The sequence below is a fragment of the Hyalella azteca genome, unplaced genomic scaffold, assembly GCF_000764305.2.
Source record: "Hyalella azteca isolate HAZT.00-mixed unplaced genomic scaffold, Hazt_2.0.2 contig12026, whole genome shotgun sequence".
Taxonomy (NCBI): domain Eukaryota; kingdom Metazoa; phylum Arthropoda; class Malacostraca; order Amphipoda; family Hyalellidae; genus Hyalella; species Hyalella azteca.
This window is the reverse complement of record NW_025941997.1, coordinates 26987-54429: the sequence shown is the minus strand read 5'-3', so window position 1 is coordinate 54429 and position 27443 is coordinate 26987. Positions and strand designations below refer to the sequence as shown.

General features: G+C 39.9%; 2 protein-coding genes across 2 annotated transcripts; one reads left to right on the top strand and one right to left on the bottom strand.

The window, feature by feature from the left end:
* The first annotated feature begins 1427 nt into the window (after positions 1-1427).
* On the top strand, positions 1428-15286 carry LOC108669528 (sorting and assembly machinery component 50 homolog A). The gene is made up of 12 exons (XM_018156878.2): positions 1428-1589; positions 2108-2176; positions 7509-7610; positions 7865-7981; positions 8340-8551; positions 8844-8949; positions 10471-10653; positions 11468-11541; positions 11574-11628; positions 11992-12150; positions 13348-13471; positions 14108-15286. The coding sequence occupies exons 1-12, from the start codon at positions 1569-1571 to the stop codon at positions 14281-14283; spliced, it is 1398 nt and encodes a 465-aa protein (XP_018012367.1). The 5' UTR covers positions 1428-1568; the 3' UTR covers positions 14284-15286.
* A 697-nt stretch (positions 15287-15983) lies between these two features.
* On the bottom strand, positions 15984-24713 carry LOC108669527 (lipase maturation factor 1). The gene is made up of 11 exons (XM_018156877.2): positions 24384-24713; positions 23403-23783; positions 22919-23015; positions 22158-22227; positions 21217-21358; positions 20671-20909; positions 19843-20014; positions 18941-19091; positions 17753-17918; positions 17349-17461; positions 15984-16222 (listed from the first exon to the last, which is right to left on the bottom strand). The coding sequence occupies exons 1-11, from the start codon at positions 24649-24651 to the stop codon at positions 16060-16062; spliced, it is 1962 nt and encodes a 653-aa protein (XP_018012366.2). The 5' UTR covers positions 24652-24713; the 3' UTR covers positions 15984-16059.
* Between the last annotated feature and the right edge of the window lie 2730 nt (positions 24714-27443).

Here is a 27443-nt window from a genome sequence, read left to right as displayed (position 1 = left end):
GTGTCGCAGGACTGTCCCGAGTTACCCTGCCCGTCCTGAGTAGCCTCAGTTGACGGTAGACATAATAGGGCAAAAACATGAAAAAATTCATGTCAATCACAATATCAAGAATTGTCCTAATGCTGGTAATTCAGTCCATAAATGCTGCACTTGTGGAGGTCCTCACACAACCAATTCCCAACTGATATGCTGTTAAAGTGGGCAATAGGTTACAGCCCTCAAGAGCTACTCAGAGACAGCCAGAACCACTGAATCATTCTTTACAGATCTATTCAACTCACCAACAGTCCTCTGATGCTTATAATGTACATAACAGAGCCAAGCATGTGAGAGGCCGAGAAACTCCATTAAGGTCAGTTGCCACCCAAACTTTGAACAGCCGTGAGCCTCTTTCAGCTCTATGTGGGGATATTTCTGTTGCAAAATTAATAAAGCTGCTCTTGAAATTTTTATGATTGTGTGGCAATACTGCCAATATTGACATTGTTGGAGCACTGGAGCAGTGACAAGGAGTGCTGAGGACACATTCAAGACATCAATCCCACCCACTCTTCTTCTACATAGAGCTGAAGCCCTTGATGAACCAACTTCTGAATTCCATGCTGTCACACCTTGTGAGCTGGCGCCTGCAGTGATAAACCCTGTGATGATGATTATAGGGGGGTCAGTACTTGCTGAGAAAGACCAAACAACTCAATAGGCTCCAGCCCACTGCAACCCTCAGCAGTAAGGTTACTAAGCAACCAGCAGCATATGTTGTTGGCAGTTCCGGCCTTGGACACGCAGATAACTATCAATATGCAACCCTACCCTATCAGCAGAGGCCAGTTTCTGCAGTGCTAAGTGACCAATTTTCATAACATTTGGAATCTGGACAGATCATCATGCAGTTTTATCAACAATTAAATAAGGGATAATTCATCTAGCCAGAATCTCTTGGCTCTGAAAATCACAAGAAAGCTTTAGTTGCATGGCTGAAAATAGCAGGAAAGCTTTAATTATGGCTTGAATGGTGGATGTGACTCATAATAGGATTCACAGGCATTTTTGTTTGATTTACGAGTAGTTTCTGCCCAATTTTACACTTTAGACCAAGGCCTAGCTAGGAGCCTCCCATGCTGGCAGCTTCTTCATGTTTATGTTGTCAGACTGCAGTTCTCAATACGGAAACACCAGTAATGTATTCAGTTTTATGCATGTTGATTTATACATGCAGGGGATTTTCTATAACCTCAAATTACAAGACAAAAAAGGATTAAACAAAGAACAATATACTAGTTTAGACTGAAATAGATTATATTTTGAGTTGACTGTATCCAAATTGCAGAATTTTGCAAGTTTATAAAATATCTAATTTGCATTTCTTTTTTTATCAGTTCACAATCAAATATCAATGTGTTTTTTGTCTCACCAAAGTTAATGTTTTTCAGAGAGTGCTCCTTTACTATGCATTGAACGGACTGCCATTACACAGTCAAAATGACCAGCTAGAAGCTTTAGTTTAGATTATTTGTTAAAAACAACTCAAGATACTTGTTCTCTAGTGTTGCATTGCCTGCAGTCACAGGATGGGGACTGTCTATGCCAAGGTATGTTCATATGTAGGGATATATAATTGAAGCCTCAAAATATTAGCTTCCTCACGATTTTTGTTGGATCTTTGTTTAGGCATTTGAATGCACTTGGAACAAAAAGTCTCAATTTTTGTGGTGGTGGTGTATAAAAATAATTTTCAGGAAGATAAGGGCTGAGTTTAAACAAATAATTGTAATCGTACAACAAATTTATGCAGTTAATGCAAATGGAGACCTGAATGGGAAATTCTGGGACTGTACAAGCAACATAAATCCTTTAGCACAGGTAATAAACCAAACTTAAGATTATCATTATTTTTTTAATCTTCATCTGCAGAATGGTACGTAATTCTAAGTTGTTTTCTATGATGATCTAAATTATAATTATCTTTACTACGGTACTTCTAAATTTCTATCTTTGTATTTATGAAAACGTATATCTCCATAAAATTGTTTAATTATCTTCTGTAATAAGTTCTTTTACTTTAGAATCACTTTTTATTCTATGTTTAAATTCATGCTCGATGCTGCAGAGTGTTGACCAAGATGCCGACAAGGAGTCTGTTCGGAAGAGCGACCGAATCGACTTGCAGAGCCTCAAGGTGAGTACCTGTTTTTAGCGCATTTTCTCATTTATGGAAAAATGCCCTATTGTGCTTGTCATGTCTGTCCGTCCGTCTGTCCATGACTTCACGTTTTCATCAATTCTGAGAAAATGCGCTCCCTGTCACTCGCTGCAGTGAGTACTGAGTTATATTTTTTTACTGTGTTTTGATTATTTTTCTTTGCTTGATGTTTCAAAACACTTTCAGTTTGTCAATCCGGCAATAGTTTTCAAGTGCTCTTCTGTCTCAAACTATTAGGTAGGTAAAGATGATGGTGGGAGTAATAACTTGTGTACTATAGAGCTATTGGTTTTGAAGTCTGCTATGCTCATCCTCAAGAATCAGTTAACCTTGATGCATCAAACCTCAGTACAGGTCTCAGTTTTAGCTTGCATTTTTCCAAGTTTTTTTATTGAATTTCTTCATTTTGATGTGAAAATAATATACGTTTAAAAATTACTTTTTAACTTAAAAAATTACTTTTTAAAGACAACACTTCTAAAGAATTCAGTGTTTTCAATGTTACAGATGTACAATGAATTTCTAATTTTATTTTTGAATATTAGAAAAATTAATTTTTCAATTTATTTTAATATATAAAATTTTTTCAAAATTATTTATTCTGTCAATTGATTCATGCATTGCCTCCAACTTCACACAGGTGTTCAAAATTTCAGGTCAATTGGACAGGTAAAAGTGTATTAAATATCAGTTATAAGATTTCTGGCTGACAAAATTATTTTTTCAATTTTTTAATATTAAAACAAAATTTTTTTTAATCTTTTTTTTTGTCATTTGATTCTTGCATTCTCCAACTTTATGCAAGTGTGCAAAATTTCAGATCGATAGGATAAGTAGAAGTGTGTTAAATTTTGATAATAAGATTTGTAGCAGACAGACAGACAGACAGACAAGAAGTGAAGTTAAAGAGAAGTGTTGTAAAAAGTATTAAAAATGTTGTTAATTTAGTGGGATTTAACTTGTGAGGCATTCCCCATCCATTACATTCATTCTGAAACAAAAGTATTTTATTATGAACTACTATTTTATCTACCATTGTTTGTTAAATTTTTCTCATTTTATAATCACATGCAGCTGCCAATAACTGCATTATGTTTTATGTACACAATTGTGATATTTTGCCTTATGAATATTTCATATTTAACCTTATGAAGAAGACATTAGTGAATATTACTTACATAATGCCATTAATATCTGAAAGCATGGAGCATCGTTCTCTTCTAGATTCAAATTCAGATCTAAGTGAACATTAGAAGTATTCTTAACTGTAAATTTGTTTTACTCCTTTCTATTGCACATTTAAATCTTGGACTGAACAGTGAAGCAGCTACCTAACATAAATTGTCAGTGATTCATGATGCAATAATCACTTCAACACAATTTTTCCCCAATAATAGTTTGCTAATAACTTTTAGAAGTTTTTAAGTCATACTCTTGCTGCATTACTGTGCAGCAAAATGTCAGAAAGAACAAACGTTTGAAAGTTGGTGCAGTTCGCTTGAGAGAAACCTTAAAACGGATCAAAAGGCAGAGCCTCATGCAAAGACTGCAACATCAGAAGGTTAGGCTGCTTGACTGCCCTAGAATCATGGTGGTAAAACTAAATCCAGTTTTTTTACCCTTCTTTGCTTATTGATGAATTATTTTGTTGATTTTATTGAATAAATACATAAGTCCAGTTTTGCTTCAGACAAGTTAACTCATTCAATATGGAACATCATTTCTTAACATGTTAAGTGCGGCCATGTTGTATTAAGTGTGTATTTCATACCGGTGTTACGACCCACCCGTGAGTTGTACCGCACTTAACGTGTTGATGAAGTAAAGAAGTACCAGAAAAGCAACTCTTTTGTCACCATGCTTTTATTTTACCATTGCACAATTATTGTCTTGGTGCTTATTCCTTCCTCTTTGAATTTGTGATGGAAGCTACCATTATAAGATTAATCGGATGAGTATTAAGTGAATAATTTTCAAATTGCTTCTCCCAGGACAGTGAAGCAGTAAGCCTTCTCAGATTTGTGTTCTATTAACTTGATATAAAATACTTCCTTGGACTTTGTTTCTTGAAACTCATTGTTGGTCACTGATGATTTGGTTGTTCAAACTTAAGTATGAGATGACTTGCGCAAATAATTCTTCATGTTCACAGAAATTTTTTTATCAAGTGTGACTGAGAGACAGACATCTGACAATAAATTGACAAAATGCAATTTTTTTGCATTAGCTTACCTCTAAAAAGTATTTATAACACTCCTGAAAAGGATCATAAATCCTGTTTAAAGTACGTACCACCACTATAGAGTTATTAGTAGAATAAAAATCAAATTTGTGCAGAGGAATTGGCTTATAAAGGTATTCCTACAAGGACCAACTGATGTAAGTTGTACAGATTAAGTTGAAACAAAGCAACTATGAAGATTGACAGTGTTTGAGTGTTTAATATGCTCAACAATCAACTTTAATTTTGTTTCTTAAGGATCATTTTACTAATGTTCTAGCTGAAAATAGGTTCAAGAAAACTACTACAAATGGCAAAAAACAAGCAGCAAGAAGGCAAAATTTTTGTGCTCAGGCAAACATTTGTGACACAATTTGACACAATTTACTTTATGATTAAGAATTAATAAATATTCTGACCATAATTCAGCTTAGTTACCATATAGCATTATTAGAACTGTACTGCAGCCCCACTGCGACATCTACAACATCAAGACAGACAAGTTTCCTTTCCACATCAAGTATATATATGGGATTTAAAGAGAGCCTCAAAGCTGTCATATACGTTACTGGTAGAATAACCTGACATGAGCACCTATCCAGTCATTATTAATGGATTGCCCCACCCATCCCAAGAATATTTTATGATTTCATGGCTGCAGAGTGGCTCTTGACCTTGAAAATAATTTAAGCTTGATTATGTGAATCAATGTTTAGTGCTTACTGTAGTTTATCTGTAATTAACAGCTACTTTTGTTTGAAAATTATTATCAACAGTGATGTTTATAAATTGTTTGAACTATTGATAAAACATCATGAAAATTATATTTATTTTGCTTGACTTTCTCATTATGTATCACAATTTTCATTGTTAGATGTTATTGAACACTGACTTTTTATAACTCTATTTACCCAATTCTTGACTTAGATTAATCATGACGCCTTACAAATAATGGATGCTTCAATGACCTTTTATTTTACTGTTTTATGTTTCCTAATTAACTCAATTTCAGAATTAATATATTTTTGATACAGTAGATTAACAAATGTTGCAGTAATAATTAACTAACAGGTTTAAACTTCCTCTATTGACATTTAATTATTTAACCTAGAGCATAAATGGAAAATATTTCTGAATTATCAACTTTACAGATCAGATATGGAGAGCTGAAGTTAAACATTTCAATTCATCTTGCATTAATTTTTGTCTAAACCATGTTCACATCAAAAAGTTGAGATATAGACATATTTACATGGATTGTAACCTTATTTTATTTAACCTATTCCATGCCGCTGGATCTTATTTGCTTGTCCAGGTCAGAGGACTCATAAATGCGAAGCATTTTGTGAGTTGATTAAATGCATGGTATGTAGTTAAGTTTTTGTCATTCTGTTGTACAAAAAATGAATGTTTACTTTCCCTCAATTTTATGACTTATGACCTCAACATATTCTATTGTAAATGCTGAGCACAACAATCTACACCCAATGATATTCTTTAATGTGTATTGAAACTTAATTTTCTACCCTTATAAACAATCATGTAAATTAATAATACTGGCAAATCATAGCACCAGCCAGAAATTGTCAGTTCCAAATCTTATTCTCTTGAAACTGCAGGAGTCTCACCTTTTGCATTCATTGAGTTTCAACATCAGTTTAGGTTATCTCTTCATGGTGTTTGCATACTCATTTGGCATGGAGTTGTGTATGTGTTTTTTACCTATTTATGCTTTTACTAGTCTTCCATTTCTTTTATTCTTTTTTTCTACTAAGAAAAGAAAATACTTCATGATTGTTGTTGATATTATAATATCAATCAAATGTTATTGATATATAAATATCAATCAAAATTGCATTTAAATCATACAAATGTACACCACTTGAATCCTAAAATAGGGAAAACTTGTTACAATATTTTCTGAGACTTCCATCTACAGCTCAGGTAAATTTATTTAGTAGAGTGTTGATAAATACAAAGCTAATGAACAACATTTATTACAAGCACTCATTTTGAATGTTGGCTGCTACCAGTGCTGGTTCTTCTCCCTGGAGTCATAAGATGCTCAATAAGCTCTAATTTTATGGCTTCTTCTTGACTGTAATTTTATATCAGCTTTATCCAATAACCTCGGTATGGTTTATTATTTACGCCTTAACAATACATTTAATTTAGGGAGCTTCAGAGGCAATGATTTTTCAGTCATATTAGTGACTGCTTCTTTAGGGACACAAATTCAATATAAAATTATCTTAGGATTACTTGTAGTGCTGTTCACCTCAAATGTACAGACATTTGATGATAAATGCATGATATGTGTAAAAAATGCTACATCAAACAGTAATACTTGTACAATAATGTAGTATTGGTGCTGGTTACGCTCTAATAACATTATTGAATGAAAAGGGTTACTATAGTAGAACTTGTTTTTTATTTGCACAATCAAGCTCCTAAATTCTTATCAAAGATTGTGGGACTTTCAATGCACTTCAAACACAGTCATAACCAATGGTCTTCAATTTTGGTTATATATGCAAATGGTCAATATTTTCCTTTTGATATCATATTTCCTTTTTAACATTTATTAATTAACTATATTTTCTAGTGAATCCATTGAATGCATTTGAGATAATGCACAATAACCATTTTGTCCATGGTGCCATTTATATGCATTTTAATTTCTCTTGGCATGGGAATGCTGTAGAATTATTGGTAAAAAAATACAGGCTCCCTCCCCATCCTGATCTTACAACATGTGTCCAATCGCTGTGTTTGTTTCTCATCCATTTTTTATCTCTTACATAGGAAGATCCAACCTGTTGTTTTGTATCCAGTAATCAGAATTGTAATTTTAAAATATCCCTAGCCTCCTCATTTTTGTAAGAAAGCTTACAGAAATGATCTGTAAGATTTACAGAAGATGATTACAGAAAATGATTACATAAATGTTTGCCTCATTTCTGTAATAAATGAGGCCTCATTTCTGTAAGAAACGAGGCAAATTGCTACATATTCTAATAATTGAGATATTAATTTTAACAAAATTCTGTTCTGTTATTGAGTTAAAGAAGTGTATTGATATTAAAGGCTCAGGTGCAGAGGGTGCATGTGGCAGGCATAGGACGTACCAAGGAGGACATCATCATCAGCAGCGTCAAGGATGTCTTCTCCGCCAACAACTTCCAGTCTGTGAGTTGTGCAGAATTGCTACACCAGTTTCTTATCCAAGTACAATTGCTAACTCCATTGTTGAAACAGTGTGTTTTTCATTGTGAAGCAAATTCAAATGTGGAAATTGGTGCTGTACTTTCCATTGCAATTTCAATAAAGCAGATGCTGTTCTTTTGTGATAGCTTTAAAGTCAATACATAAGACTCATTTGTGCTCTCCATCTCATAATTATTATTGATATCATCATAGTTAATAGAAATGTTGTTCTTCAGGTTGTACTGAAGATCCATGAAGCACGCAGTCGACTAGAGGAGCTTGGCTGCTTCAAGGGCGTGGATGTCCTCATTGACACCTACGAGGGATCTGATGCCCTCACTGATGGCATACAAGTCAGTTCCTTTCATACCACAAGGATCCTCCGCTATTACTAAGATCCACAGTTCCTCTCATACCAAAAAAAGTTGTGTGCATGTCTCTCATGGACTGGGTACTTAGTTGTTATTGTTCAAAAGGTCTTCTGGTCACAATATCTGAAAAAAACCGGAGCTGTGATTTACAAGTGTCAGTTCCATTCAAAGAACAAAATGTCATAACTAGGCAAAGGGTTATTTGTAGATAATTGTGGAGTTATTCATCTCTACAACTCTACATGGCATTTGTAAAACTGTACGTACCTTCACTTGGTACAATAATAACGTGACAAAATTACATAGCCTGACAAAGGATAAAACTCATTCTCATTGGCAGGTCACATTCGAAGTGGAGGAGGTGAAGGTGCTTGGTGCCCAGGCCAACACCGCCGTGGGGCAAAACGAGGCGCTCTTTAATGGCGGCGCCGCGCTCAGGAACATCCTGGGGCGCGGTGAGCACTGCACCGTCAGCTACGGCCGTGGTACTAAGAAGACAACCGCCTTCGCTGTCACCGCCGTCAAACCCATCCATGACCGCTTCAGATCAAGGTAGTGGCAGTCAATTACATCCACGACCGCTTCAGATCAAGGTAGTGGCAGTCAAACTTCTGCAATAAATCGGATAATAAAAAGTTTACCTGTCATTAGACGTAGATTATTAACTAGAAAAATTTTATCTTGCCTATGAAAAACTATTGGTACCAAGAACCTGTATCAATAATCGAAATTGATACATGTTTCAGGAACCGAAGACATGATGCATGTTTAAAATGCTCTGTGTGATGAATGTTTTAACTATGTCACGCGCATGTGAAATGTCCTCACCACGCCTCCCCCACAGAGTGACGAGCAGTGTGCACCAGAGTTCCCTGGAGGCGGGCTGGTCGGGGTACAAGCTGTTGGAGCGCGGCGCTGCTCTGGGCGTCACATTCAACACCACCCCCACCGTCAGTAAACAATAAAATAGCTTGCCTAGGTTCTCCTGGAAATAACTTAGAAATAAGGTTCCCAGTGAAAATATTCTAGTGGGAACCTTATTTCTAACAGTTATTTCCAGGGGAACCTACTTTATTGCACGTATTTCTGCTGGGAGCCTTTTTTTTCTAGCAAGTAATTCTCAATAAAATATGGTTCCCCTGAAAACAACTATTAGAAATAAGGTTCCCAGTAAAGATGTTATAAGGGGAACCTTATTTCTAACGCTTATTTCCAGGGGAACCTACTTTATTGCACGTATTTCTGCTGGGAGCCATTTTTTCTAGCAAGTAATTCGCAATAAAATATGGTTCCCCTGAAAATAACTGTTAGAAATAAGGTTCCCAGTGAAGATATTATAAGGGGAACCTTATTTCTGACAGTTATTTCCAGGAGAACCTAGGGGAACCATATTGTATTAAGAATTAGTTTTTAGAAAAAAGGCTCCCAGTGGAAATACGTGCGTAGCTCCTGTGTCCTCAGATTAACTCTTCACTCACTATAGAACTTCTTGTCAAGTTGTAAAATAACTTCAACTCAAGCCTAGCTCATCACTTTTAACCATATCTTCAACTGAACCTCTGCTCTTTGTTTCGTATAACTTCTTTTACTTCAAAGTTACGATATCACTCCTAGGTACTGAAGCACGACTCATCACTTTTAATCAAACTTATCAAGTTGAAAAGTCACTTCAGCTGAAGCTGATACTCTCTAATTTAATCTAGCTTATTTTCATGTTTCCATCACTTGACGAGGTCAGTATTCATGCTAGAAAATTGTGCAATGTATCAATCAAAAGGCGTGAGCTCTACCCAGCTTGAAATTGTCTGCTTCATTCAAATGTTCATGGACTTAAGGATCATGCATTAATAATTATTAAGAATTCGCGAGAATTAATTATTAAGAATTAAGAATTATCAATATTATCTCTGTAATATTAGATTACGCATTAATAATTATTAAGAATTCGCGAGAATTAATTATTAAGAATTAAGAATTATCAATATTATCTCTGTAATATTAGATTACATCATTACATGATTTCTATTCACTTATAATCAGAGGAAAACAATGTTTTTGTGGTGCATTTTCTGAAAAAATTTCACTTATAATTATTCAGTCAGTTTCTTCATAAATTCAGTTTTATTGTGCATTCACTAAGTATTATCAATCATTTTTTCAAGTGCTGCCATCATTGCTCAACACAATTGCGTTTGCTAAACTCTAAACTCTATTTGACCAAAAACATATTAAGAAAGCCATCATTTTAATATACCATCGTGTTTTCGTGCGAAAAAATATGTTTTGAGGTGAATTTATTGCAGAATTAATGTAGCAAAGTTTTATGTGGCAAATTATGTTATAATCATAACGAACTATTATATCAGTTTTTCCTGTGAGAAATAGCGTAGATATTTTTCAAGGTTACGTAGGTATATTTAATATCAATTTTTTTTTTGTATGCGTGAAACTATATTAGGATTATATTGCAGACGAGCCACGAGTTGACAGCAGAGGCAGCATGGCGACATTTGTCCTGCTTGTCAAAGACGACAGCTTTTGGCGTGCGGGAGCACAGCGGCCACACCCTCAAGACCTCCATCAGGTACTGCGTCAGCGTCGACACCAGGGACCAGCACATCTTCCCCACCCGCGGCCACCTCCTCAGGGCCCAGGTACTGCCTCCCTAGGGGACCAGCACATCTTCCCCACCCGCGGCCACCTCCTCAGGGCCCAGGTACTGCCTCCCTAGGGGACCAGCACATCTTCCCCACCCGCGGCCACCTCCTCAGGGCCCAGGTACTGCCTCCCTAGGGGACCAGCACATCTTCCCCACCCGCGGCCACCTCCTCAGGGCCTGGGTACTCCCCTCCTGCCCCTGGGGCTTTATTCATTATTGACTGCAATGAAACGAGAGACCCGCCCAACCTCCCCACTCTCATCGTTATGCACCCCGCCGTTGTAATGTATTAATTACGCATTTAATGATTACGTAATTAAAGACTTGATACTTCGCGTCATGATGTTGGATTACATCATAAGAATGTAATTCGTTATATAACGGAGTATATGAGATGCATCAATTTGTGGGATTAGAGGCATTGTTATTCGTCATGCTGCTGTGTGTTACAGAATTATTTTAGTCTAGCATTGCAGGCCGAAGTATGTTCAGCTACATTGGTAAGGCCATTCAGAGTTTCAGTTTATTTATGGTTTCAGTTCATTATGGTTTCAGTGCTGTTTGATGAATAGTTTGCGATAGAAATAATCCAACAGCATTAGTTTAAAAATGTTGACGCGCATGGACAGAGGCTTATGTCTGGCCTATGAAGAACTTATCTCATTATTGTAAAATATTTAAAGATCTCACGTTGCTCGTGGATCATCATGAACAACACGAACCTAATGGGAAAAACTTGAGTTATAGTGATCGTGGATAAATAATTATGTCGAATTTCCGCTCTACTAAGCCGTGTGCCTTTCCTACAGACCGAGGCAGCGGGCTACGGTGGCAACGTGGGCTTCTCGAAATCCGAACTCCAACTACAGGCCAACCAAGCTCTTCCTTNGGGGAGCTGACCTTTGATGTGGTCAGTGCTGGGGAGCTGTCCTTTGATGTGGTCAGTGCTGGGGAGCTGCCCTTTGATGTGGTCAGTGCTGGGGAGCTGCCCTTTGATGTGGTCAGTGCTGGGGAGCTGCCCTTTGATGTGGTCAGTGCTGGGGCTGTCGAGGATTCTGGAAGGATTCAGGGTGCTGATTTCGATGAACTGTTTGATTTGCTCCTTTAGTCAGCTGGCAATTAAGAACGGTTTTGTAATTAAAAACCGTTTGACTCGTCCAAACGATCGAATATTGCCACTGAAGCTACAGTCACTTTTTTATTGTTTTTCTTCAGTGCAGAAACTAGACGATACTTGGTTTTCTTCTAGACGATACTTTGGGAATACCTTGGGCATCTTTCATAAAGATTCTCGGATTTGTTATATTTATTAATTAACTTTTCACGTACCCAGGTGACGCAAGTAAGCCTGAGCCTAGGTCACCTCGCGCCTCTGGGGTCCAAGGGCTTCACCATCGCCGACCGCTTCTTCATGGGCGGCCCCACCACCTTCAGGGGATTCCAGATGGGGGGCGTCGGGCCCCACAGCGACAAGTGTGCCTTGGGCGCGCAGGTGGGCACACCAGAGGGCCTGGCCTCTTGGGTGGCAGGTGGGCCCACTAGAGGGCCTGGCCCCTTGGGTGGCAGGTGGGCCCACTAGAGGGCCTGGCCCCTTGGGTGGCAGGTGGGCACACCAGAGGGCCTGGCCCCTTGGGTGGCAGGTGGGCACACCCGAGGATGCCTGGCCTCTTGGGTGGCCCCTTGGTTTTAGGTTTTCTGCTGGTTGAAGTTACTTGTTTTTTATGAGTGGGTGAATGGAAACGCCCAGCATGTATTTGCTCCGTTTTCATGAATATTCGGCTATAGAAACATCGTACAATAGGAAATATTCTTAATTCAGATTAATATTTTTCGAGTTGGTAAATTGCTGGTGCTTTGGCTAAAGTTTGATTCAAGAAAGATTCAAGTGCTGTGATTTTTTTGGGGGGGGATACGAAGAAATGCCTGGTCTCTGGATTCCATGCAGTTTTTCATTATTCACTGAAAATATCTTTGAAGGGTTGCTTTCATATTTTTTGAGCATGAAAGCACTTAGGAACGAATTGCAGTTATCATTGATGTCCGTTGGAATAGGAAGGAAATATTCCGCGTGTTGTCTTGGGCAGGAAGGACACGAGCCTTGTATTGGGATTGTTGTGCACCTTATGTTGCGTTACATATAGTGCTAGTCGAAAAAAACTAACTGAAAAAATTGAAACAAAATCGATGCATTACTGCCTTCTAATTGCATGAACTGCCTTTAGGCTCGTGACAGGCAGTTGTTATTATTAGTGCATCTGTAGCTGCATTACAGTGACAGTACCACTATGCTTTGGTAGTAGCATTATTGTGCTTCAGTAACTGAATTACAGTGACAATACCACTATGCCTTGGTAGGTAGCAGCATTATTGTATTTCGGTGACTGTGCATCGGTTACAGTCATTGGTACATTGGTATGTTGCCCCGTAGTTGTAGATATATATATACTGCAATTCTATTAGCTTTAGCCCTGCCCTTTAATCGATTGAAAAAGCACCGCGTTTTCCTTCCCAGGGGCCATACTTTCAAAATTCGCTAAGTGAACGTAAGTACTTACTCTCAATTTTCATGTCCATGATTGGTGGATTTTGCTTGAAAGGCCGTCAATGATTGGCTGATGAACTTACGATCTCTTAACTTATTTTGAAAGTATAGACCCAGTTTTCCTTAACGTTCTCGCTGTTCCTGCAGAGCTACTGGCTGGGCAGTGCACACGCCTACGCGCCGCTGCCGCTGCTGCCGCGAGGTTCCTTCGTCGACCGCTTCAGGCTGCATGCCTGGGCCAGCGCCGGCACCCTCGCCGACCCAGCCGCGGGTGAGAAACAGGACGGGTGAATTCTGGGCAGGGTGGATGTGTCCTTGGCAATATGAGTGAGTTCTGCGCAGGGTGGGTGATTAATTGGTAGGGTGGGTGAGTTCTGGGCAGTGTGGGCGAGTGATGGGCAGGGTGGGTGAGTTTAGATTCTATATTAAAAGAAAGGCTCGAGAGACTCGTCTGTACTTTGCTTCTTTAATACAATAAGGCTATGGCTATGGTGGTGGGCGACTGGCTATGGTGGTGGGTGAGTGGCTATGGTGGTGGGCGACTGGCTATGGTGGTGGGTGAGTGGCTATGGTGGTGGGCGACTGGCTATTGTGGTGTCGACTGGCTATGGTGATGAGTGAGTGGCTATGGTAGTGGGTGACTGGCTATGGTGATGAGTGAGTGGCTATGATGGTGGGCGACTGGCTATGGTGATGAGTGAGTGGCTATGGTGATGAGTGAGTGGCTATGGTGGTGGGTGAGTGGCTATGGTGATGAGTGAGTGGCTATGGTGATGAGTGAGTGGCTATGGTGATGAGTGAGTGGCTATGGTGATGAATGAGTGGCTATGGTAGTGGATGAGTGTTGAGTATCCGCGCTATTGAGCCAGAAACTCATGAGAAGCTCTATACGAGTCACCCGTTGCAGGAGGCGCCGACGCAGCAGCCAACTTGGCCGCCCGCATGAGTCTGGGGGCGGGCGTGGCCGTGAACGTCGGGGGCGTGGCGCGCGTAGAGCTCAATTACTGCGTCCCAGTGAGACACAGACCCTGGGACAAGACCCAGCCGGGACTGCAGCTCGGCATCGCTGCTGATGTTCTTTAGCGAAGCTTCCATGATCCTGGTTCATTGTATCGCTTTGACTTTCACGATATTCTTGTTTGTTTGCTATTGCATCACGTATTGCTGTATGGTTATCACTGTGTCGCTTTACCAATACGTTCGTATAGGTACATATACAGCGACGTGTATGCACATAGATGTGCCAACGACACTCGAGTTGAATGCTAATCTTGGCAACGACAGTGAGTTTGAATTTCTTTAGGGCAAGCGTCAAGAACGTGATAAGGTCATGTAATAAAACTGTGGCAGTCAAGCTGTTTCCTCATGTCAATTTTTCGCTTGGGTCAACTTGACCGTGTTCATAATTAAAGGTTTTAACTTTCCTCGCTTCATTTGCGTGTCGATATCGCTCTTGGTGACAGCGATGGCAACGAGTTTATGGTTCACCGAGCTGGGTCATGGCTGATAGGAGTGATGAGGTGCAGCTACCAGGCTCATGTAAATAATTAAAGTTTGTTCCAATTATTTATAGCGATGTTGGAAGCGCGGTTTGAAGTCTTCACAGATTCAAGTCGTGAATTTCGACGGATAAGTAAATGTTAAAGTACAGTTGAATCAAAATACCTGGGGCAGTGAGCTATGGAAAACGCCTAAGTTTTTAAATTTCGTCGAATGTTATGTCCACGGTACGGTTAAACCTAAAATAAATTTGTATTACCTCTACATCAATGAATTCTAACATGAGCGCTGGTGCTAAGAATATTATTTATGTAAACTAAGTTGTATAGTAAGTTTAACCAAAATAAGAATGGAAGATGGTGCCTGTGAAATGCAAAATTGTACTACGGTCTATCCCGGGTACTTTCCTGCCGCCATTGTGTAAAAATTGGTGTGTTAGGAATATATTGTAAAAAAAATGTTTTCTGGTAATATAATCCAGTCTTCAGGGTCAGCATCTGTTAAATAAGCTACAATGGGAGAAATCGATTAATGTGCTTACTTCGGAATATAAAATCAAACGACGCAACAAACCTTGTTGATTATATTCTCTTATTTTCACTCAACCTTACAAAGGAAATCTTTCACTCTCAATAAAAAAATGAATTGAGCGTTTATTTTAAAAAATGAGAAATAATAACAAATGCGCTGTCTTCTTGCAGAATAATGATAATCCTCCAGAATCAGCGGAACTGTAATTATTGGCTCGAGCGCTACTCCAGAATTTGTATTGCAAAAATAAAAAGCAAATTCGTTTTTTTAATTAATGTATCGCGATGAGTGATGTATGCAATGTTCTGTCGTTATTAAGTAGCATCCCTGCAGCCTTAAAGTTTAGTGATGAGTGATGTATGCAGTGATGAGTGATGTATGCAGTGATGAGTGATGAATGCAGTGATGAGTGATGTATGCAGTGATGAGTGATGTATGCAGTGATGAGTGATGTATGCAGTGATGTGTGCAGTGATGAGTGATGTATGCAGTGATGTATGCAGTGATGTATGCAGTGATGTGTGATGTACCACATTGCTGAATTTATTCATTATAAAAAAAACCTAACATTGGACGAATGAGCTTAAAGCATGAACAAAAAAAACTATTTTAAAAGGCGCTTGGCTTGAAGAAGATTTTGAAAGGCGCTTAGCTAAAAAAAATTTTTGAAAGGCGCTCAGCTAGATAAAAAAAATTTTGAAAGGCGCTTAGCTAAAAAAATTTTTTGATAGTCGCTCAGCTAGATAAAAAAAAATTTCGAAAGGCGCTTAGCTACAAAAAAAAGTTATTTTGAAAGGCGACAGAAATGTACAGCTAGACGCTTAGGTGTTAAGCAAGCCCCGGCCACTGCATCCTGCTGGCGATGGAGGCGAGCGAGGCGTTGGTGAGGGGAGGCAGGTACGAGGCATCGACCACGTGCCTCACGTACCACGCAGCGCTGCCACTAAATGCTTGCGTGTATTCGTACTTGTACAGCAACGCACGCACACTCCTGCACGTGTAGGTATTAATTTCAATTTTATTCGTACTTATTTAATTTATTCGTACTTACAGCAACGCACGCACACTCCTGCACGTGTAGGTATTAATTTCAATTTTATTCGTACTTATTTAATTTATTCGTACTTATACAGCAACGCACGCACACTCCTGCACATATAGGTATTAATTTCAATTTTATTCAACACTTCTCAATCTTGAGAAACTTAGCAGAATTTTTAGTTCTTTGTTAGCGTTGCTTTTAATGCCAGAGCGCTACGGCCTTTCAGTTAACTGAAGAGTGACTTGAATAATTCAAATACTTTTTGAAGATGACTTACGGTGCTCCATTTAATGGCTCTTATTTCAATGGAACGTGAAGCGTCGTCGTGGATATTCATCACTGAGATGCAAGTCACGTCACTTAATGGGCAGCAAAAGTTAATGAAAACGATTTGTTACTGATAATGAAATTCAAATTGAGCTGATAATCTAGAGTCCGCTATGGGACCCCTTATTCTAAAACAGGAGCATTTCTTAATTGTCCAAAAAGGTCTCATTTAAGAATTTAACAACAAGAAAAGCCAAGAATTTAAGCCAAAAAATAAACCAAGTGCCTGAATTTATTTGGCATATCCTTTACTTTTATATTCTTTGCAAAATCTCACTTTCTCTACTTGAGATTTACATTTACCAAAATCTCATTTTCAATAATCTCTCATGAACAGTACATGAATTGGAAATTAACTGCGCTTCAAGCGATGGTATTTTAAGAATTCCGCAATATCGCTAATCAAAAGAAATGATGACAATCTTAGTTCGTTGATACTGCAGTTGTTAACATTGCCACTTTCTTCCAGGCCTTCTGGCTAGTTTTTTTTACAATTAATACGTTCTCAATAAAAGTGAAGACGTTATATATAGAACAGAAGTGTCGGCGTTGAAGAAATAGGCCCATGGCCTGTTGCCGATTCTTGAATTTTTCGTGACTTGATTCACAAGGGATCCGGCCTTTGGAACCCGATTTTTCCCTAACTGACGATATCCATAAGATGGACTGATATTTTATAATTTAGATATATATAATATGTATATAATAGTTATTATTATTATTTATAATTTAGATAGCATTGTATCACCTGGGGGGCGCGCGCGCCTCGAAGGGGTTTGTTCTGATGAGTGACGTGGCCGCCTCGTCGTTCTGCAGGAGTTTGTACACGAGGTGATACAGCCACGGGTTGTGTTCCGCGCGCTGTATACACAAATATTCATAAGGACAAGATGAATAATAATAATTTTACACCAATCTATTGGTCTCAAGTATCCGAAACTCGCTGATATACTCGCTAAACTAACATAGCAGTGAACCACATGAACCAGACCTGCATAGCAGTGAACCACATGAACCGGACCTGCATAGCAGTGAACCACATGAACCAGACCTGCATAGCAGCGAACCACATAAGCCAGTCGAGCCTGTAGTGGTAGGGCGATATAAGGCAGGGTCTGCGGTCTACAGCCCCAGGCACCACATGAACCAGACCTGCATAGCAGCGAACCACATAAGCCAGTCGAGCCTGTAGTGGTAGGGCGATATAAGGCAGGGTCTGCGGTCTACGGCCCCAGGCTTGCAGTTAAACTCGTACTCCAGCCACGAGCCGTCGCTGGCCAGACCCTCCAAGACCACCTCATGTCTCTCCTTGCTCACGCTGTGCATACGGGGACAATTGCAATATATTCATTTATTACAACATTAAACTAAATTATCTATTAGTGACTAACTTAGGCTTAGTTTACTACACTTTAATATGAAAATAGTAAACACCAAGTAATGTTTCAGGAAACCTAAAAATATGCGACATAAGGAGTCGAAGCGAAGTAGTTAAGATCAGCAAGGTGGAGCAGTGAGCTGTGGGTTCAAGTCTCACCTGGTTGTGAAAATCTCGGTCAAAATCGGCAAGGTTGCCGGGTGGTTAAGAACGGCAAAATTAGAGTTGTAGGTTCGAGACCCTTCTAGTTGTGAAAATTCTCCGCTGATAAGAATCCGCAACAATTGTCACACACGCAATTGCAAATTTTTATTATTAAATCATAGGTTGGTTTATGCCTTTGATTTAGTCATATAAGGCTAAAACCAAAAGGCTTGCGTTGTAGAATAAAAAAATCAGCAGCTATTGTACTCAAAAGAATTGCCGTCAGGCAGACTGTGGCGAGGTAGATTTGTCTAATAAAATTTTAAATGTTTACTTCTGATTAAAATATAGAAATAGTATATTTATGACAATATGTAAATAAAATTGAGCCTGATGCGCCTACCTGCTGTAGGCGCCGTAGGTGTTTAGGGCCCTGAAGGGCTCGAAGGCATAGTATATAGGTTCGTGGCATATATAGAAGAGTAGAAATATAACTTCTGCAGACTAAACAGAGGAAGTATGACTGTTCTATAGCCTATATAGAACAGTAGAAGTATTACTGTTCAATGGCCTATATACAAAAGTAAAAGTATGACTCTTCATAGCCCATGAAAAACAGTAAAAGTATATGACTGTTCTATGGCCTGTACAGAACAGTGTTCTATAGTCTATAAAGAACAATAGAAATATAACTTCTTTAGACTAAAGAGCATTAGTATGACCTGCCGAAGGCACCGTATGTGTTCAGTATCCTGAAGGGTTCAAAGGACGTGTTCATGGTATAACTGTTCCTATAGACTAAACAGTATTAGTATGACCTGCCGAAGGCGCCGTAGGTGTTCAGTATCCTGAAGGGTTCAAAGGACGTGTTCATGGCCTGTCGGGACGACAGGAGGTTCACCAGCACGGGCAGGCTGAGGTAGGCGAGCGCACCACACAGCGCCAGGTTCAACACGTCGCGGAACAAACCTGCATCGTAATAATATGCGTTTTAAATTACTTTTTTATTATATATACGTTATATATACTTCTAATTATATTATATACCATAAAAAATGTAAATATGAATAAATATAATTTTATATATTAAAGAATTATATACTTCTAAAGAATACAGTGTCTCCGATGTTACATATCTACAATGAATTTCTCATTTTATTTCCATATATTAAGAAAAATTAATTTTTGAATTTTTTTAATACATGAAAGAGATTTAACTTTTTTAAATATATTTGTTCTGTCAATTGATTCAAGCATTGTCTCCAATTTACGCAAGTGAGGAAAATTTCAGATCGATTGGACAGGTAGAAGTGTGTTAAATATCGATTATAAGATTTGTAGTAGACAAAAAAAACAAGAAGTGAAGTTAAAGAGAAGTGTTGTAAAAAGACTAAAATTTTGAACAAATCCCTCGAAAATAGCAATAAAAGAAAAGTCGCGATGGAGTGATGAAAAATTCATAGGAGTCGGATTCCACTAGCAGTGAGTAAATAGCGACACAGAACTTCCATATCTATTTATTTACTTAATTTGATTTGCAATTATAAATATTTCAAGGGAGTCGAGAATATAAGGAACTCGTGAAATCAACTTGCTTGACTTTTACAAGTAACAACTTCATCAACAGCCAACCGTTCATGCGAACAGGTGTACATAATTTGAACTGATATAGGTACTAAAGCTACGATAATTGTAAATGAATAATTCCAGATGTTCTAACCAGGCTGGACTTTAGCGTGGTCTCGAGCGGTCAGAATCTGGCGTTTTGCAACGGCCTTCACTTTACGCGCGCTGAAGAAACGCGCGTAAAATCTGTCATCGAAAAGCGCAAGACTTGGCACCATCGTCAGCCAGTTGAGGAAGCTCAAGTTGCCCGACATGATCAGGATAACCTGACAAGAAAATAAATTATAAATCTTAATTACTGAACGACACACGCAAACGTAAGGTAGCACAAAACCTGTGCTACCAGGAGCACACATAACAAACATACGGTAGCACAAAACGTGTAAAGAACCAACGCGATTACAGCGTTATTTTGGTCACATTTTCGTGGACGGAGAGATTGCTTTTGATAAGAGCAGGTATTTGATATTGAGTAATTATTTCAAGAAATCAATATTATTGCTTACGAGTGTCGATATTTTTACTTACGAGTATTACTGATCATTCATCCACCCCGTATCTTTATCGATTACTCATCCACCCTCCATCTTTACTGATCACTCATCCGCTCTGTACCTCCACCGATCGTTTATCCGCCATACATTTTTGCTGATCACTCATTCGCCACGCAGGGTTACCGATCGATCATTCATCATACATTTTTAGCCGATTGCTTACCCGTCATGCTTTTTTGCCGATCACTAATCCGCCCTGCAATTCTTCCGATTGTTAATCCGCCATGCATCTTTGTCGATCATTTATCCACCACACATCTTTGCCGATCACAAATCCGTCACGCATCTTAACTGATCACTCATTTGCAAGCATCTTTACGGATCATATATTCGCCAGTAATTTGAACTGATCACCCGTTCTTTTTCACCTGAAACGCAATCTGCACCACACCGGCCACGAGTTGACAACCACGGTTGCCAAATATCAGCCAAGGCGCGACCAGCTCGACCACGTGGTTGCCCAGCACCTCCAAGTTGTGCACCAGGGACGGGGTTTGGTGGAGGTAGTATGCCAGCGGGTTGGGTACTGGTTGAGTCTGGTCACAAACATTGATTGTTGAAGAAATATTGAGATCGTTGAACATGACATGGCACATCTTACTCACCCCTCACTCACACCCCGCACTCACACCCGTCACTCACACCCCTCACACACCCCCCTCACTCACACCTCTCACTCACACCCCTCACTCACACCCTCACTCACACCCCTCACTCACACCCTCACTCACACCCTCACTCACACCCTCACTCACACCCTCTTAGTGACCACAGCGTCACCATCACGCACCACTCAATTCACCCACTGCCACGATGGAGTGGTATAGTGACCACAGCGTCACCATCACGCACCACTCAATTCACCCACTGCCACGATGGAGTGGTGTAGTGACCACAGCGTCACCATCACGCACCACTCAACTCACCCACTGCCACGATGGAGTGGTATAGTGACCACAGCGTCACCATCATCAGCCAGTTGCCAGCTCCTGACACCATCACTATAGCTGCCAGGGCCGCCCCGGTGAGCGCGATGGTGTCGAGCCAAACATCCACCTGTTCGTATGTTGTAAAACCTAGAAAAACCTAGAAATTTTTAGAAAAAAAATAGAAAAAACCTAGCTAAAAAACCTAGCTTAAAAAAAACAGATATACCAAAAACCTAGAAAAAAACTAGAAAAAACTTAGCCAACCTCCCGAAAACCTCGCAGGTTCGTATGTTCACCATTGGCGAACAAAACGAAAAATTGATATAAACTTTATATTCTCAATAAACTTGCTATAGAGTGAATAAAGTTTGGGAATTTTCGTTAACAAATTGATTTAAAAATCTGATGATAATTTCAATAAACTTGCTATGTAGTGAATAAATAAAGTCTGGGATTTTTTCGTTAACAAAAATAAGGATCGTTAATGAAAATCAAATGGTCGATAACTAATAATTCGAAGAGCCAAGTTGATTTAAAAATCTGATGATATAATTTTATCATCAGATTTCTAAATCAATTTGGCTCTTCGAATTATTACTGAAACAATACAAAAAATACTGCTAAGAGGATGCATCAGACAAATACAAGGAAACATAATATACTAATCAGAACTTTATATTCCAACCAAAAATTTTAATAAAATATACTAAGGCATCCGCATATGGGATAATCAAAAGCTTCGAATTCTAACAAAATTTTATGAAAAAAATACAAAGAATTAGAAATATTATAGCAGAGATATACACATATTATATTAACTAGACATATTATAGCACAGATATTCACATATTATTTTAATTAGACATATTATAGCACAGATATACACATATTATATTAATTAAACATATTATAGGGCCAGGTCTGACCCTGTGCCATGGGTAAGCCAGCCACAGCAGCGTCGGCGCGGCAGTGAACCTCGCCCAGTAGCTCTCCCGCCTGCGCATCAGAGGCTCAGTTAAGTTCTGCCACACACTCGTGCAAATACGTGGTTTTTTGTCCAAAAGGGATCGCAGCCGTGCACCACCAATTTTGTGCACCAATAAGCCCTGAATCGAACGCCTTGGATCTCTCCGGACATCCACCAATCAGCCGTGAACCACTCGGCTTTGTCTTCCTCCGGCCTCGCATAGAACCTGCCGTGCACCACCAGGCCGCGGATCGAATATGACTTCCAGGCATCGTTAAGTTATGTAATTTTATGTTCACCGCATCTGAAGGTTTCAGATAGCATAGTTCTGTTCCAAAATTTATCGTCCTTCGACAAGTGGCCGTTCGACCGGGGGCTGGTTCGACGCACGGCCTAGATACGGACGGCTTAATTGAAGTGTTGAAGGCTACGTTCCAGAAGGCAGGAATCATGATGGTCCATTACATCAGGCTCAAGGGCAGGGGTGGTCTTCGGCAGGCGACCCGCTGAAGAACTACTTAGAAAAATGAATGGCTTGTTGTCCAAACAGCGATACTTTTTTGTCTTAATGTGAGTCATCCTGATCCAACATATGACGTTCCCTGACATTCATTCTCATTCACTGACACATTGAAGGACCCAGACTAGATTATTGGTTATCATGAATGCATTAAAATGTATATAAAGTATTGCAGTTACAAGTGGGGGTGTGTTTCTTACGAGTTGCAGACGCTGAGCAGGAAACGGCGCAGAGGCAGCAGCCCACGGTCGCCCAGAAGCTGTTTGTTCTGATGGTAGGCAACCGCGAACGCCACCACTGCCGCCGCCGGCCGAATGTGAAGGAAATGCATGTGGTAAACGTGACGTAAGTATTGTACGTTATATATGTGATGAATATACGTGGTAGAGCTGAATAATATACGTGACAGAACTGAAGAATTTACTTAGTAAGGACTGACAAATGTAAGTGGCAGAACTGAATAAATGTACGTGACAGAAACCGACGCATGTAGGGAGAACTGAAGAATGTGTGAATGACAGAACTGACGAGGAAACATGGTTGATGTGACAAATATGCGTAGGAGAAAGTTTAATCTGGGAGAGGAAATAAGGTTTTATAGTTTACGTGCGACACGGCGAGAATTGACAACTTAATTATTTCAACTAAATTATATATCTATCTTTACCAATTTCCTTGACTGACTGTATATGAAGGCAACCGCTCGCAGCAGCACGACGCGCGTCAACCAATAAGAGTCAGCCTCCAGTCCGCCGTGCCTCTGCAGCCACTGCCGGACGTCGCAGTCCGAAACCGGGAGGTCCGAGTCCGGGGAGCCTGTGCCCAAATCCGGCGGGTCGGAGTCCGTAATTGGTAGGTCGGATTCCGAAACCGATGGGTGTGTGCCCGAAACCGGTGGTTCGGAGTCCAAAATTGACAAATCGCAGTCCGAAACCGGTGGGTCGGAATCCGAAACCGGTGGGTCGGAGTCCAAAATCGGTGGGTCGGAGTCCGAAACTTGGAGGTCGGTGTTCGAAATCGGTAGCTTGGAGTCCGAAAATGGGACTTTACGAGGTGTTGATTCTCCTAGAGTTGACAGGGCAAACATAAAAGATGTTGACACTTTTACGACCACTTGTCATGAAATTGTTCGCAATTCAACTCAAACATATTTATGATTGAATTTTGCTCATATTATCAAGCGTTTGGTATCTGATGAAAACAATAATTCGCTACGGTTAAGAATTACAATTGGGCAGTAAGAGGGAGCGTGGGAATCGAAGAATCTATGTTAATTAAGACACCATCGAATTGTTTAAGCACACAAAGTTATATAGAAGCATTGATATTTCTCAATTTGAGAAATAGTGCATCTCAGGAGTCAAATACAATCCAGTCAATGAAAACTCAACTGACAAGGCACCTAAAATGGTTGCCTGTATAAAAAATGTCCAATGTCGCACTAGAGAAGTAATTAATTCGGGAAAAATAGTGGTCTTTAGAACAAATGAGAGGATTTTAGAACAAATGAAAGGTTATTAGAACAAACGAGTGAATTTTAGAGCAAAAGGGATGTGTTAAGATGAAAAACGAAGTTTGAGACCAAAACAACAACTGATGGCGGTGTAAGCAATTGTGTTTTTATGCAAAAAATCACTACATTCAGACTAAAGCAGGAATCCTTACTTATTCTTCGGGAGAAACCTGGAGCTCCTCCGGTTCCTTGTTCACCTGCGCCTTCACCTTCGCCGCCTCCTTCAGAAATATCTTCACGGGTCTCCATGACGACACGATCATTTGAACGATCATAAACTCCTGCATTTGATCTTTTATTATGATCTTCATTTGATCTTTCAGTATAGTGAATGCTCTGGTCGCACTCTTCGCTGCTGTCGCGTTCGTCAGAGCGTTCGGATTTACGGCGAACGCCGTCTGTACGCCGGCGAACTTCCATACTAAATGATGCAAACCACGTGAATGAATGAAATTTTCAATGTTTAATGAGAATTGTACTTCTGGAAATTTAATTTAGGCTGATTACTGATTATATATGCAATTGTATTTAGATAAGTCTGACGTGCATATTAACGTCTGGCGAGATCTCACTGCACTAAATTCGCTTGTGAGCTTAAAGCGATTCATTTAATTAGCAACGTCGGTGCAGAGCCGCCAATGCGGGAAAACTTTACTTTTCAAACACAAAAAAATACTATTTAAATTAATTATATGGTTTCCCTCAAACCTTCACAGTGACATAGAACATCAGCATTCGTATAATGATATCTGATAGCTGAAGCAATAATATTGAACATCAGTAGACTTTTATTGGCTCCATCAACAACATCAAGACCTCGTACACTGCACAGTATATAGCGTACAGTGATGTCCGTACACAGTACAATGCACAGTAGCAACTTTACACTACACAGTGTACACTACAATATGGAGCCAATACACTAGACATTGCAGAGTAGGGCCTGTACACTACACAGTGTACACTACAATATGGAGCCAATACACTGGACAGTGCAGAGTAGGGCCTGTACACTACATAGTGTACACCACAATATGGAGCCAATACACTGGACATTGCAGAGTAGGGCCTGTACACTACATAGTGTACACCACAATATGGAGCCAATACACTGGACAGTGCAGAGTATAGGGCCTGTACACTACATAGTGTACACCACAATATGGAGCCAATACACTGGACAGTGCAGAGTAGGGCCTGTACACTACACAGTGTGTAGAGAGCTGAGGTCATTTTTGATAACCTCATAGCGGCAACTTGGTGATGCGCGGACAAACAAAGGGGGTGGATCTGCCATATTTCGGAAAAGCAGCAGCGATGTTAATGGTTACATTCTTCAAAGCCCTTGGGCTATATCTGTTCTAAATCACGGCTGCCAGCCTTGACCTCTGCCAGCCTTGGCCTCTGCCAGCCTTGGCCTCTGCCAGCCTTGGCCTCTGCCAGCCTTGGCCTCTGCCAGCCTTGGTCTCTGCCAGCCTTGGCCTCTGCCAGCCTTCGCCTCAGCCAGCCTTGGCCTCTGCCAGCCTTGGCCTCTGTTAGCTGTTTTACTGGCAGAGGCACCTGGAACTATACTCACGGGAGAGGTGGAAGGAGAGGTACATATAATGGAGGATGATCACCGGACTAGACAATAATTTTGAAAGCGAAACTTGGAGCATAGTGACACTTCACAAAGAGAAAATGGATACCTATTCCTCAGGCAGGCAATGTGCAGGATACCAGCTTCGAACAACAGAGCTGGGGTCAGAATTCAGACCCTTCGAGAGGGATCTCCATCCGTGGCAGGACATAGGCTGTTCAACGTCTTGCAGAAGAAGTTGAGAGGAGCGGCGTGTCCGCCCTTTAGACTAGCAATTGACGACTGGATACGAGCTGATCGTCTGTTTCAGCTTAGTGCCGTCAGCGCAACCGTGGACGTATACCAAACCTGAGGCTGAGGAATGACGGATAACAAAGGCGGCGCATCAGCGTTGCCTTGGAAGCAGACGACCAAACCTTCATACGAGGACATGAGGCTGAAGTATGATGGACGACGAAGGCGGTGCATCAGCGTGACTGTGGATGCAAACGACCAAACCTTCACAGATAACATGAGGCTGAGGGATGGTGGACGACGAAGGCGGTGCATCAGCATGGCCGTAGACGCGATCGACCAAACCTTCACAGATAACATGAGGCTGAAGGACGGTGGACGATGAAGGCGATGCATCAGCATGACCGTGCATGGACGCGGACGACTTAAACTTCTCATAAGATGTGCTGCACATCTCGTGTCCATGCACACCGCGCAAGGCAATATTTACGTGCCATTAATTTCAGCGCAAAGTTCGCGGTTGCATCACTGGGCGACCGGGGGAATGTGTTCTCCCCTAACGATCAGGGGCCATACTTTCAAAATTCGCTAAGTGAACGTAAGAACTTGCGCTCTATTTTCTTGTCTATGATTGGTGGATTTTGCTTGAAAGGCCAACAATGATTGGCTGATGAACTTACGATCTCTTAACTTTTTTGAAAGTATTGGCCCAGGTTGTTTGCCCTGCGGTTTACCGAATTAATAAATTAATTTCATTTAAACGTAAATTCATTCAACTTTTGTGCTTGCATCAACAATGATCATAGGAACAACGAACCTGTGATTAAAACAAAGTGGCCAGTATATTTGATGCAAAACATATATAATTCTTTGATGAATACTTATTCATTCTTTGATGAGTTGTATACATTATACCTATACGTATAATGTATACAATGGTATTCAATAATTGACTGATATGTCATTCAAATTTTGTGATGAGAACAATTAATTAGATGAAAATGTTCTGGAATACGATCTATTATTGAGTCTAACTCCAAAATTTTATGGGTGCGTATGGCGTTTAAAAAAAACGCAATTTTTTTTGGGTGCGTAAAAAGCGTTTAAAAAGTCCATGGAAATACGATTACCTATTCGATCACAAAATAAATCGATGAAAATAAATTAAATAATAGAATAACATATAAATAAATAACAGTTTCGGGATAAATACAACTTTTCCACAATCCATGCGGTGGAGTAAACAGATGTCACGTGGTCGCCTGAAGAGCATTTTAAAAAATTTTAATCGACGGATATTCAGCCGTGTTTATGGTCGCTTCTGGCGGAACTTCAGTATCCTGGATTTAGAATTTCAACTTTGAAAATCCTCTTAAAAATCACAAGATCTTATTGTTTA